The sequence below is a fragment of the Leuciscus leuciscus genome (assembly GCF_965113295.1).
Source record: "Leuciscus leuciscus genome assembly, chromosome: 17".
In the NCBI taxonomy this organism is placed as follows: Eukaryota; Metazoa; Chordata; class Actinopteri; order Cypriniformes; family Leuciscidae; genus Leuciscus; species Leuciscus leuciscus.
The window spans coordinates 25,937,608-25,951,315 of NC_138741.1; the positions used below are offsets into that span (position 1 = coordinate 25,937,608).

General features: G+C 37.3%; 1 protein-coding gene across 1 annotated transcript in view; it reads left to right on the top strand.

The window, feature by feature from the left end:
* smyd3 (SET and MYND domain containing 3) overlaps positions 1-13,708 on the top strand; it is a 194,680-nt gene that overhangs the window by 173,324 nt on the left and 7,648 nt on the right. Inside the window, exons 9-10 of the mRNA XM_082142348.1 lie at positions 827-914; positions 1,767-1,941. Coding sequence (XP_081998474.1) covers positions 827-914; positions 1,767-1,941 — 263 coding nt within the window. The remainder of the gene's footprint in view (positions 1-826; positions 915-1,766; positions 1,942-13,708) is intronic.

Below are 13,708 nucleotides of genomic sequence, written 5' to 3' on the forward strand. Positions count from 1 at the left end.
ATTCAGTAAAAGCTCAAGCGTCTTTGGTCAAATCTAACATTGATAGCTTCGGCTCTAATATAGGTTATTTTCTTTTCACAAATGTGAACCGGAATTGCAGCATTTTCTTGCAGTTTAGAATTTTGGAAGGTGTAATGCGTAAATATAAATATATAAATATTCATAAATAAAAAATAAAAAAACACTTTAGATTGACTTTTTATTGACTATTGATTCGTATTTGCAGTGTTATTTCATATTTTTTTGGTGATTTAAATGGTGATTTTCTTCAAATCACATATCTAAGTTATATGTACAGGAAAAGATAGGAAAATAATTTGATTATAACTTAAAAAAACAAGTACATTTATAAATAAATAATATTTAAATACATTTTAAAACAAAATTTAAATGTATAAATTTACAATGCAATTTAATTGTAAATACATTCATTCTAAATAAGTAAATAAGTTAGTAATTCACACTTAATAAGGGTGTAAATAAATATAGAATTTTTAGCAACTTTTGATTGAGATTGTCCATTGATTTATACTTAGTATGCCATTTTCTACATTATATACTGCTTTTTTAAAGTACATAAAGACAGATATACACATATAAATAAATACAATTACAAATTATACAAATAAATACATTTATAAATTCAATAAATAATATTTAAATATGTTTACAATACAATTACTTGTATTAATAAGTAAATGAATACATAAACCTTTGATATACCTTGTCCATTGATTCATACGTGCATTATGTCATTTTTTGCTTTTGCTCCTGTTCAATCAGGAACTGCTTAAAATGATTTTATGTGATATTGTTTTGTGAACAGGACTGTGACATGCTGTCTGGAGAGACGACGGCGTGGACATCCTTAAGAGACGCCATCCCTCACCTGGAGCAGCTTCAGTCTGAGCAGTGTATCCTTCACAGTTGAATCAAATGATATTACTGTCTAACACTTGGTGAGCGATACGCTGACTGTATCTCAGGGTTTAGCTGGGTGAAGGCAACTAGCCTGTAGCGGTTTTGCCCTGGAAACAACTGCTAGACTCTGCAAACGATGCCCGATACAGTAATCATATCAATTTCTTAAAGATTGATGTGAAAGGTGTGAGGGTAAAGCTGTCAGTTCTGTCTAGCTCACTTGCGTTTACCCTTTGGACATGTGTCTGATGTATAAAAGAAAATGCAGGGTGTCTTCCTGCTGAAATAACAAGGATAGATTGTATTTTGAAATCTGTGTGCCAGTGGCTTCCCAACTGGCTTAACCAGCAATACTTTCTTGGTCTTAAAGGCATACAATGCAGTTTCCGTTTTTGTCAAACAGCGACCCCTAGAGTCGCTGTGGAGTACTTGTATTTAACGTTACTGTCGTAAATCCTCACGTGGTCAGTCTCTCGTTTTCTTTTCTTTGACTCTTCCGGCCGCGGTTTCTTCGTTTTCTTCATCGACTCTGCCATGATTCATGTCTGAAATGCGTGCTAGTGTCTTCCATAGAGGCTGCTTCATATGTTGTTGATGTATGTGACGTCGTGCCGTAAAGCAAGTCGTGATTCTCGCGAGATTTGGCGGGGCGCCACCTCTCAATCCTGCATTAATTGCTATCGGGATGATTCCCCCTAGTACGAATTCGTTTACCATCGAAATGACTTCGAAGCTGTTATATTAAGGTACGGTACAAATCTTGCATAGTGTGCCTTTAACTACTGTAGTTTTTGTAATACAGTCCTGCTTCTTTTTAATTGTGTCCTTAACTGTTTAATCAAAAGACTGGGAGGAGTTGTTGAAAGAGAGTCGAGCTCTTTTGGATAGATATGCAGACGTCGTTCCGGACAGGAACATCTATGTGCTCAGGCTGCTGGATCTGGCCATGGATGCTTGCATTAGTCTGGATCACTACGAGACGGCACTGGAGTACGGCAATAGGGCTCTGGGACCTTACAAGTGAGTGTGTGCCTCTAAAAGTTCTCTGATCTATGTCTTCACTGACAGATTATCCTGGTAAATCTCCAAGGAATACACCTCCATCAAATCTATAAAAGTCCCATTAGAACTGTGACTCACACAGACTCGCTCGTGTCTGAAGATCCAAAACAGACAAGTGCAGATTTAGTTCATAGAAACACCAGGCAGTACTTTCTGTCGGTCCTTTTCTGTACTATTCATTACCAAAGGAATAGTTCACTTCAAAATGAAAATTCTGTCATCATTTACTCACCGTCAAGTTGTTTCAAACCTGTATGAATTTCTTTCTTCTGTTGAACACAAAATAAGATATTTTGAAGAATGTCGGAAATCAAACAGTTGATGGATCCCATTTACTTCTATAGTAGGAAAAAAAATACTATGGAAGTCAATGGGGTCCATCAACTGTCTGGTTGCGTAACAATAGCGTAAGTACTGGATGCCTAAAGGTCCTTGCACACTGAGTCCGAAATTTCCGTATGCGTTTTTTCGTATTCGTCATTCGGTGGCTCTGAATTTTCAAAACACCTCTTAAAATGCTTGCTACGGATGCGAAAAATGCAGAAAATCGAACCCAATCCAAAAAATGTATGACGGGCGAAAGTTTCGGAGGCAGTGTGTAAAGACCTTAACTGATCACAATGATGTTTTTCACTTTTTGGATGATAAAACAACAGCAAAAAAGGCATTAAAGTGTTATTCTCTTTTTGACACAACAGTTTCAATGTTTCAACATAAACAATGGCATTTTGGGAGGGAAAATGTATTGGTTTTGTTTAGGATACTAACAGATTTATCGTCTCTGGACATTTACAATGCTTGTACACCCTGCAAGAATACACTATGTTGCCTACCCAAATACACAGGTTTTTTTCTTGTTTTTTTCTATCACCTTTATCAAAAAAAGCTTGTTCAGCTGTGTTTAAATGGAACAAATGGATCAATTTAGGAAAGGGCAGACCCCAGGTGACATGCACTGCAGGACAGTATTCATCACCAACTAGCACTGAATCAATGTGCATGACACCAGTCTTAGTTTTGTGCACAGTAGCCACTATAAGACTTCCCGTGAGACGTGTAGAACAGGAAGCTCTAAAACACCGATGGAAACTGGTCTTCTTCTAAAGCAAGGCGTTTGTGAGCGCATTCGTGTGAAGGAAAACAGAAGATCCTCTGTAGGAGGTTTGGGACTCTTCTATTGTGGTATTTCATTTGAGGTTTTTGGGAAAAAAGCTGTTTGGAAAGGTCTCTTACCCATAGTGCTGAGAATAATACATTCCTTCAGGCCAAACGCAAAGAGATTATTGACTTCAAGCTCCTGCAGATGTCAATTTGTAGCGGCAGTAGACCTCCAGTGATTTCCACTAAATCCATAAGTAAACAGTAAAGCAAAATTTGGATCAGAGCTTCAGAGGCATTGGACCTTAGAAAAAAAGTGAAATTACCCAACAGCTTTTCTCCTGTCAAAGGGAGGGAATATGGTTGTTATTTTTCTACTGCACTGGATCCCGTCTTCCCATGTCAGCTCACACAAAGCGTGAATACGTTTTTATATTGCCTGTTGGATTCTTATTCTCCATCTTTATACTGCGTCTGATGAATGTTTATGGTGCCGAGGGAGGGCCGCCAATTGCAAGGAAAAGGAAAAGTGCTGCTAAAATGGCTTTTTAAATACGGAATCGACATTGAGATTGATGGTTGCCAGTGTCGCCGCAGTTTCTGCTGTTAGTACAACAAGATAAATGCACATTATAAAGAAAGATAAATGCCGCACACAGGAATATTTCAACCATTTGGTCATTTTCATTGCATATCCTTCAAGTGCTGATAATTGCTGCTTTCACAATGATTTCTGCACTTGTCTTCGGCTAAGAGAATTTAATGTCTGCTACCCAAAGAGGTTTATATACTGAAATACTATACTAATAATAATACATTAAAATGGTCAAAAGTGACTGTAAAGTTACAAAAGATTTCAGTTTCAACTAAATTCCGTTCTTTTGAACTTCCTATTCATCAAAGAATCCTGAAGGAAATATCTTGTTCTCCACAAATAATCAGCACAACTGTTTTCAACATTGATAATAATTATAAATGTTTCTTATGAGCAGTAAATCAGCATATTAGAATGATTCCTGAAGGATCATGTGACACTGAAGCGATTCTGAATGATGAATCATGAAAAATTAGTAATGATGAAAATTAGTAATGATGCTGCTTTGCATCACAGGAATAAATTACATTATTTTAAATGATAATAATATTTCACAATATTACTGTTTTACTGTATTTTTGATCGACTAAACGTAGCCGCTGTGAGCATAAGAGACTTCTTTTAAAAACATAAAATTATCTTTCCGACCCCAAACTTTTTGAAAAAGTAGTAGGCCTATATGTTGCTTAATAAATGTAAATTTTGTCGGATTGCTGCAACTTTTCATATGCCATCAATGAAGAAAAAGCTTTTTGCTCTCAAAATGGTTTTTAGCCCAACACATCACAGATATACTGTAATGTCCATAGCCCAGAGCAAATTTTCCAGCCGTGCCCTGTTTTTTCCCCTTTAATTCATTATCATTGCACATGCCCTAATTATTTCCTTGAAAGTGGGGTTTAAAAGTCATCAGAAGTCATAATCCGTCAAACATTTGGGCAGAAAATCAGTGAAACCCACAACAAGGCTGTGAAAACGGTTTTGTTTAAGTGACAGCTCCAGTCATCACGTAACACCGGGCTTCATGACATTCCATTACAGCTTGATTCAGTATTCGTCACGCGCTTTTGTTCTGCCTTTCAAAAATTGTGAGGTTCATTATTGGCCTTGTCTGGGATCCCAAATTATTTCTGGAATTGGCTGGTCCTGTGCTAGCTGTGTGAATGCTTTCTGAACAGGCAATTATTAGCAGCGGTCCTTCCCCCCTTTTTTCTTGTCATTGAGGCTTCAAGAGGTCTTGAAAGAGATACTGGCGGAGCGAACACCTGACAAAGCAATAATAGATCCTTCACATCACGAGAGAGCTTGAACGGCCTTCCAATCACTTCTCCACTCAGGAAGAAAATGTAATTTGGTTAAGTTAAGAAACTTTTCAAAAATTGTTTATCTGTGCTATGATTTATTTTCAAAGAAACTGGTTCCTGTTTTACTTGTTGCATATTAACTAAAGTCGCTGCTGGCTATTGCAAGATAAGTAGACATTTATTTATGCACCGATTCTATTCAGTCAGGCAGTTTAGTGAGAGCCACTGAATTGTTTTAATTGCTCAAGTGCTTAATATATGCCAAGTGATTCATTAGTGCGTGCTGTTTTTAGCCAGTCTTTTCACAATAATTAATTTGATTATAAAATTAGCACTGCAGCTTCTCATTGCTTATGTATGATGATGCTTTGCATTTCACTTTGAACTTTTATTCAGTCTTTTAAACCTAGACTCAGGGATATTCAATGACTTGACAACTTACATAGTGGGTGATAAGTTTGATTTATGTATCTCTTTCACAGGGACCAAGCACTAGCCAAGCGCCAAAAGAGAGCATAAATTTCCTTTATGGGCAAATAATGCTTGTATGTTTCTCAGATGTCTCTAGGATGTGTATAAGCTACACACACACACACACACACACACAATTTCACTGCTGCTAAGAAACATCTATTGCCGTTAGCTTACTCAATTCACCCGTCATTGGCAGGTGTGGCAAAACGTTTTTGCTTCTTTTTGTTAAAATGCCCAACCTTTTTAGCACTTTCTCCAGGTGTTGTTAATTAAGCAAATGATGTGCACTCAGAAAAAAGTGTTTATTATACTATAATTCTCCTTTCACTTGTATTTCTCAAGTTTAACACTGCAGTTATCAGTTTAAACACATCTCAGGTTTCGGTACCTGCTGTTCCGCCTGGAAGCACAAACTATTTGCATTCTCACATCCAGGTGACTGTGACTGTGACTATCAATAGCTCAACTGCGGTTAGCTCATTAACAAAACATTACAATGTGAATTTTAATTCCTGCCATTCAGTCATGCAGAGTGGATACGTACATGGCTTTCTTCATGTTATCATGTATTTTGGTGGTATTTTGTCAGGTATCTATCTATCTACAGTATCTATCTATCAATCTATCTCATATATATACCTCATATAAGAGGTCATTGTACTATAAAAATATCCTGAAGGTTTCAGAACTCAAAAGTTCCTTGTTAATTCAAAAGCCGCTTTTATTACAGTTTTTCTCAATCTCTTTGACACAATTTTCGAAACAGTCTTAACATTCTCTAAACTGTAAACTCAATTGTCACAACTGTTTGCTTGAACATCACAACTCTATTGCGTGTCTGCAAAATGCAGTTACTCACCCAAAATATTTAATCCATGCTTCAAAACCTAGTTATTGTGTCAGTAAATTGGCCAATGCCACCAAAATAACAAGTGTTTTTGTCATCGTGTGAGCCACACTGGTCAACATGTTTAGATGTTGTTTCACCATGGAAATATTGTTATAGGCAAACTTCATGTGTTTTTTACTTTTTAGTTGACACTGACACTATAAAAGAATGTCAGTTTTGTCTAGCTGAATGCTCTAGTAGTTTTTTAGATACAGATTTCAGCAGTAATGTACATATCAATACTGTAGTGAACAAAAAAAAAAAGGACATCTGGTCACACTTTAAATTAGCTGTCCTTATCTACTATTTACATGAAAAATAAGTACAGTATACTTATTGTGTTAATATTGTATTGCAAAACACTTGAGGTGGGATACAGGTAAGGTTATGGACAGGTTTAGTTCTATGGGTTTATGGGTGGTAATGAAAGGGTCACCAGTCTAATTCTATATTTAATTATAGCTTACTTTTATAAATGTAAGTACAATATAAAAACATGTAGTGTATGTACGCAATAAGTGCATTGTTTCTGCAGTGATTCATTTAAATGTTAGTGCATAGTATAGTTAAAGACGCCTAAAGAGGGACCGAACATTTGTATTTAAACAGTACGTTTATTTTTGTGGAAATGTTTTACATGTAAACTGAAAATTCACAGTTGCTTGTTCATTTGTACATATTCGAACAAGAAACTAACTGTTCAGAGATCTGAACTTATTGTTTTGATAAAAATAAAATAAAAAATAAATAAAGATGATTAATTGCCATGCTGTTGCAGACAGGAGTATCCTTGGTATTTGAGTCGTAGGTTTGTTGTCTTCTGACTCTGGATCAGTCTCTGGCTCAATTATGTTTGGCTGAATTTCACCAGTTGCCATTTTTAACATCGGAAGTTTTCAAAACAATTCCGCAAGTGTAATAGTGGGGACACTGAAAATTATTTAGTATGCAAAACTGTTACCCAATCATAGCAGTGGGCGTTAACTTCCAAGTCTTGAATCTGGCACGCCCATCAAAATATCAAAATAGACTTACTTCTAACTACTTAATGTAAAAATTCTTGCTAATGGACCTCAGAGAACATTATTTAAAAAATGCATGACCCCTTTAATTTTCATTAGAAAAATGTATTGAGTTATTATTAATTATTATTATATTATTATATTACATTTTGAATGTTATATAAATAAATCAAATATCAAAAATGAAGAATGTTTGTTTTTGAGGTTACAGTCGGATTAAAGGTCCCTTGCTTAAGCATTATTTCCTCTCAAACCAGTTCAAGTCCTCTATTAAAATGAGACAAGCTGGCATGTCATTAATATGCAAATTAGGGCATTAAGCAGTTAATCCAATGAAGTGGAATAAGGAACATTCCTGAGAGTCCGGCTCCAAGGGCATCCTGGTCTGCGGAGTTCCCCTCCGCTCCAGCAAAACATTGACCGCTCGGCTTTGACAGTTTCAGACCTCTGCGAGAGGTTCATGAGTGACTTCACTCTAATGTTTATGTACTTTGTCTCATTGCCTGAAGTGTTGCTTTGCCTCTAACTAGCAATAGACATTGTGCATCGAGTTAAGTTGTAAACAGGGCATTCTTTAGACCTGACTCACTTCATGTTTATCATTCACATGCAAAGTTTTCTGTTTCAGATCACACAAAACAAGAGAAGCGCGTGTCCAGACTTCACTAGATCACTTTTTGTTTTTATTTACTTGAAATCGCCAGGACTGGTGGAAGAACCTGACCTGATCATTTCTGTCATTTCTCATTACATTACAGAGTGCATAAATATTTATTCAAAATGCATTTCTCATGCCCACAAGGGTAGCATTTCTAAATGTATAAGTGCTGAAGGTTAGCTTATTCTGTGCTCTATGAAAATTTAATCGACTACTGACCAAGTCAAGCTTAGTCACTGGGGCTTTTAAGGCTTCACTTTTATCTCATTGCCAAAGAGCATGTGATCTATTCACAGGAGGTTCAGTCATAGTTTATCACTCTACATAGTCTGCAGTCTTTGCTTGAGACACCTACAATGATGCACAACACCGGACTGCTATCAATCAGTTCAGTCTATATCTGTCTCCAATTGTCATTGAACAGTAAAGTATGTCATTTTTACACCACAAACACCAAACAGGATTGCAGAAATAATGACAGGTTATTTCAGACAGGTTTTCTGAACACTCACACCATCAGCTTTTTGCTCAGACCAACAGATCACCTAAAACTCACTGATGTCTGATGCAATGATATTCAAAAATAAATAAATTAATTAATAATAATAATAATTGCACATCCATTTATACTGTATCTTTAAAAGACTATTAATATTCTGTAAATGAATTGCGCTGGCAGTATTGGATGAGCTGAATTGAGCTGGATAATGACACTAACTTTGAAACATGGTCAATGAACTGAATTTAATTAACATTGAACTGACTTGAGCTGAATGACTGTTGCCTTTCGAGGAGCTGCTTTATAGCTTGTTTCATAATTGATTAATTTTACAACAGTAACGCTATTTTCCTGTTGGCAGCGGCTGTTTGCACTAAGTGAAAATATCATGTTTTCTTTGCAATAAGTTTAATAGCAGTTAGATGCTGTTTATACTTATACAGTAAATAGTGGCAGATACTGTTTGCACCTCAGTGTTGTTGTACATTAAACGATATGCAATAATAACAGTGTAAATTATGATATTTATACAAATATAAGGCCTCCCTACCCCTACCCCTAACCCTAAAGAATAAACACTTTATTATTAAACACACGTTAGACACTTTATTTCCACTTTTCAAATATTTTCTTAATTTTTATTGTAAATAAATGCCTTTCCGATCTGATATGTGATGGGAAAAGGGAGTAGAGCGACAAAAGGCGGATTCGAACACGGGTAGATTTGCACCAAAACCTTCTGCCATGCTCCTTACCCCTACACCATTGCTACTGTTGACAGCATCTTCCGTAATTTTGTCTGGTCCAACCAGATATCCTATCGTGGAGTTGGTGTATATAGCCTCTGCCAACAATGCAGGCTATATGTACTTAGTGTAAATAGACACTCCGTTTCCTATTTATTAAGGTAAAGCTGCTTTGAAACAATCGCATACTGTATAATATGTACTAAATTTTGATTGAAACGTCACCTCTGATATAAAAAAAAGTATGTTTTTTATTGTATAAATGTGTGTAGTGTAAATGAAATTTGCACATGCTGCATCCACCATGTTGTCATTGTCATGTGACCTATGGTGTCAGTTGCGTCGCTTCACTTTCCATTCACCATTCACATATCCTCTCCCGAGGCCTCATGGGATAGTAAAGTGTCCATCGGATGTGCATTTCAGAATCTTGCCGGAAGTACTGTAGTAGGTCATCCTGGTACTTTTGATTTATGAATACCATGAATTCTCACACTCGGCTCACATTACAGTATATAGAACGGAAGTAGGCACTGAATCTGTATTGTATAAAGCACTATATAAATACATGTGAAAATGACATCTTGAAGCCACTATGCAGTATGTGAGGTTGTGAAACCTCTGCAAGGCAAACAATACTGTGGCCTTTTGCAGCAGAAACGGAAACACTAAAATAATTTTACAAATTTAATGTAATTGCACATTCATTTCCACAGTGTTGGCAAATGTGCATTTAGAAGGCATTTGCAGTGTTTCACCACTGTTATCAGATTTTGATTTATGCAGATCCAGTCGTGTTCTCCTCAGCACAAAGCAACAGATCCTGGGGCGTTTCAGCTGCGAGATCCTTCTGACGTCTGACAGAGTCTCTCAGCACCCCATCCTGTTCTATACCTCAGTATATCGCATAGAGGACAATTAACACTTATATCATCAAGCCACATTGGCAAAAATATTGCAAGCATAATTATCAGTGTGCAGACATTTACATTGCTGCATTGCTCATGAACCCAACTCTGGTCGGGTATGCACACTTTTCTAGATCTTTTCCACTTAATATATTCAGTCATGCCAATTAAAGCAGATTTATTTTTAATGAGCTGCTACTGATATGGATGTTTTACCTACTGCCAAAACACCAACAGGTGGTGTAAAGAAAATCCCAAGATTCTGCATCGGTACTTCAGGGATGCATATTTCTATTCGTAGATGCTGTATGAAACAGGGCTGTTATATTTAAATATGTATGAAGAGTGCATATGCTTTTACCTCAGACTTTTTAGTTCTGTTCATCACCAAGCAGAAAGAAAAATAGAGGCCACTTTATTTCATGGAAGTTTGCCACAAAATGTATTTGAAGCCACTTTTAAAATTGTATGAATGTCATTGTGTTATATAACAGAATACCAAAAGCAAGTATTGCTTGTTGGAAAGAAAAGTAGCAAAAAAATCACGTCACTTGGTAGATTTTAAATGATCGAACAATAGATATACTGTTCAAAGTTAGGTCAAATCTCACTTCAGTTGTCATTTTAAGTGCTCGGAAGTGTCCAAATACTTTTTGGGGCCACTGTATATTACACATAACCTGAAAAATATACAATATGTTGTGCATGTTTAAAAAAAAAAATTGGACACTTTACAACAAGATTTCATTAGTTGACATTATAATGCATTAACTATGAGTAAAACACTTGTTGCAGTATTTATTAACCTTAAAGGGATAGTTCACCCAAAAATGAAAATTCTGTCATCATTTACGCACCCTCAAGTTGTTTCAAACCTGTATGAATTTCTTTTTTCTGCTGAACACAAAAGAAGATATTTTGAAAAATGTCGGTAACCAAACAGTTGATGGACCCCAATGACTTCCATAGTAGGAAAAAAAATACTATGGAAGTCAATGGGGTCCATATGAAAACTATCCCTTTAAGTCTGGATGAAGTTGTGATAGTCTTTTCTTCCCTATTGTGATGTGGATCCAAGTGAAACGGCTTCTCGAATGAGAAAATATGTAGGACGGGACTTGATTTTTTCCAGCGGGAATTGATTGGATGGTCGTGGTTTGCTATTGGTCGATCTCATGTGAGTGACAGGTTGCCCCGCCCTCACTTCAGTAAAAACATCATCAAAAGAGAAGAGATGTTGCTGCAAGAGGGGGAGGGGAAGTTATGCTGATTAAAGATTTTTGATTTTGATTTGTAAAGATACAAATGAATAAAAAAATAATAATGATGTGCGCAGATAAATCATTTATAATAAAGACCACGTTTTTTTCCATTAAAAAACACAAGAATTGTCCATTTTGATTTCATGTTGACTTTAACGTTAGTTAATAAAAGTACATCTGCTCAGTGTTAGTTCATGTTAGCTCAGGTCCATTAAATAATATAAACAGCTACAACTTTTGATTTAAATAATGTATTAATAAATGCTGAATTTAACATTAAGATAATTTTTTTATGTTAGTTCATGTTAACAAATGTAACCTGACTGTAAAGTGTTAAAAACTTTTTGAATTATTGCATCCGCTGATATGATTGGTTTTCAGTTGCACTGACAGCTTCCTTGAAGTGTCCTTTATGAGGTAGAAGAACTTCCTTTGTCCTCGTCTCACTGTCATGACTCAGAAGAAAGATTGGAAACTTAAACTTCTGCTGAATCGGTGCCAGAACTTCATCGCTAGAGCGTGTTCTCCACTTCACTTCACTTAGAGATGAGTGTAGGCCGGGGTCAAAGCGAACCCGATCTCGCTACACAACACAGTGATTTAATTAAAAGGCTCCTCGGTTTTTCAGGGTCAAAAATTATGTGTCGGTTGTCAGCGGTTCAGAGGGGATATGGGTGTGAAATGTGTGAGAGGGATTGTTTTGGGGGCACCTACAGCATTGCTTCATAAAACACATAAAAAACAGAGCCACACACAGTTCTGAGAAGCTGCCGGAACGTTCCGGAGGCCCAGGAAGGCATTAGTGACACTGAGACCGCAGCGTGGGAGTCTGGGTAACAGAGAGGGCGCTGACTAAACCAAGCATTGTGGCGTGCAGAGGGAAAGTGATGGGGGTCCAGCAGGACTGGATTGTAATGGAGGGCTTTGTTATTAGTCTGAGGGTTCAGAGATGGAGTCGAAGGTGGACTGATGAGAGACGGGGCAGTTAGAGGCGATATAAAGGTGAGCGGGCGGTAATGTCGTGAGTCATAGGTGATAGTGTGACTCTGGTGTAGCCAAGCATGTTCCCATGCTCCGGAGGAGGAGAAAGGGTCATGGAAAGAGACCCAGAAGATTCTTATACATCAACATGTAAATATGCTATTTATGAAGAAAACAGCCTTTCTTCCTTTATGACAGTTTTTTTTCAGTCGAAATGTACCAAATTTTAGTCGTCAAGTCAAGTAATCTTCATTTATATAGCGCTTTTAACAATATAGATGGTTTCAAAGCAGCTTTACAGAGATAAACGTATAATTTAAGGTAACAGAGATTGTTTTGGCTTTATAGCGGTTCTTTAAAGGTGAACTAAGTAACTTTTTTTACCTTAACTGAACAGCTTCGGAGTCATTGGAATGGTTATATTACTTATTTCGGATTGAATGGTGGTCGTTTCGCACCCCCCTGGTGCCCGTGAGCGGAAAATACGCACTTGCAACTTTGAGCCGGCGGGCCGCCGGCCGCCGCGTCAGGAAGTCTTGCGTGATATCAGGTCTCGCGATGTAAACAATTGCTTTACGGCCAAAAGAAATCTGCTAAAATGCTGTCATTATTGCGCTCCCTCACGCTGTCCGAACCCGAATGAAGAAGACGTTTTAAAGAACGTCCCATCTGCTTTGATGTCGTTGATCTATAGCCTCTGGTGTCTGAGAATCAACAACGAGTTTTTACAACAGTGTTGTCAAATATCTATTCCGAAGCTGTGGGGGGAGCTCTAGAGAGAAACCTGCGAGCAAAAAGCGAGAATACAGCGAAGAAATCCCGAAACTACTGAGCCCTGCTTTAATAAAGTTATTTTCCAGCTAAAGTTAGTTTTGATTGAGTCGCTTCCGTCGCAACGATCATTTGTTATTAAATTAGGGGCCGCTAAGACGACACCTTTCTCTCTACACAGACTTTCAACGCGAACCTGTGATAAACGCTGATGGCGTTCACATGCGCATTAAGAATTGGTTCTATAGTTATGTGCATTTGAATATATGTGCGCAGGTTTGTAGTGCTCAAGGGTTGGTCTTTCTAAACTGAAGAAGCTTATTGGGTCATTTCATTTAAGTTTTTTAAGTTTGGCGGCGTGGTGGCTCTATGGGTTGCACTGTCGCTTCACAGCAAGAAGGTTCCCAGTTCGAGCCCCGGACTGTGTCAGTATGGGTTTCATCCTGGTGCTCCGGTTTCCCCCACACAGTCCAAAGACATGCAAGATAGGGGGATTGGACATGCCAAACTGGTTGTTG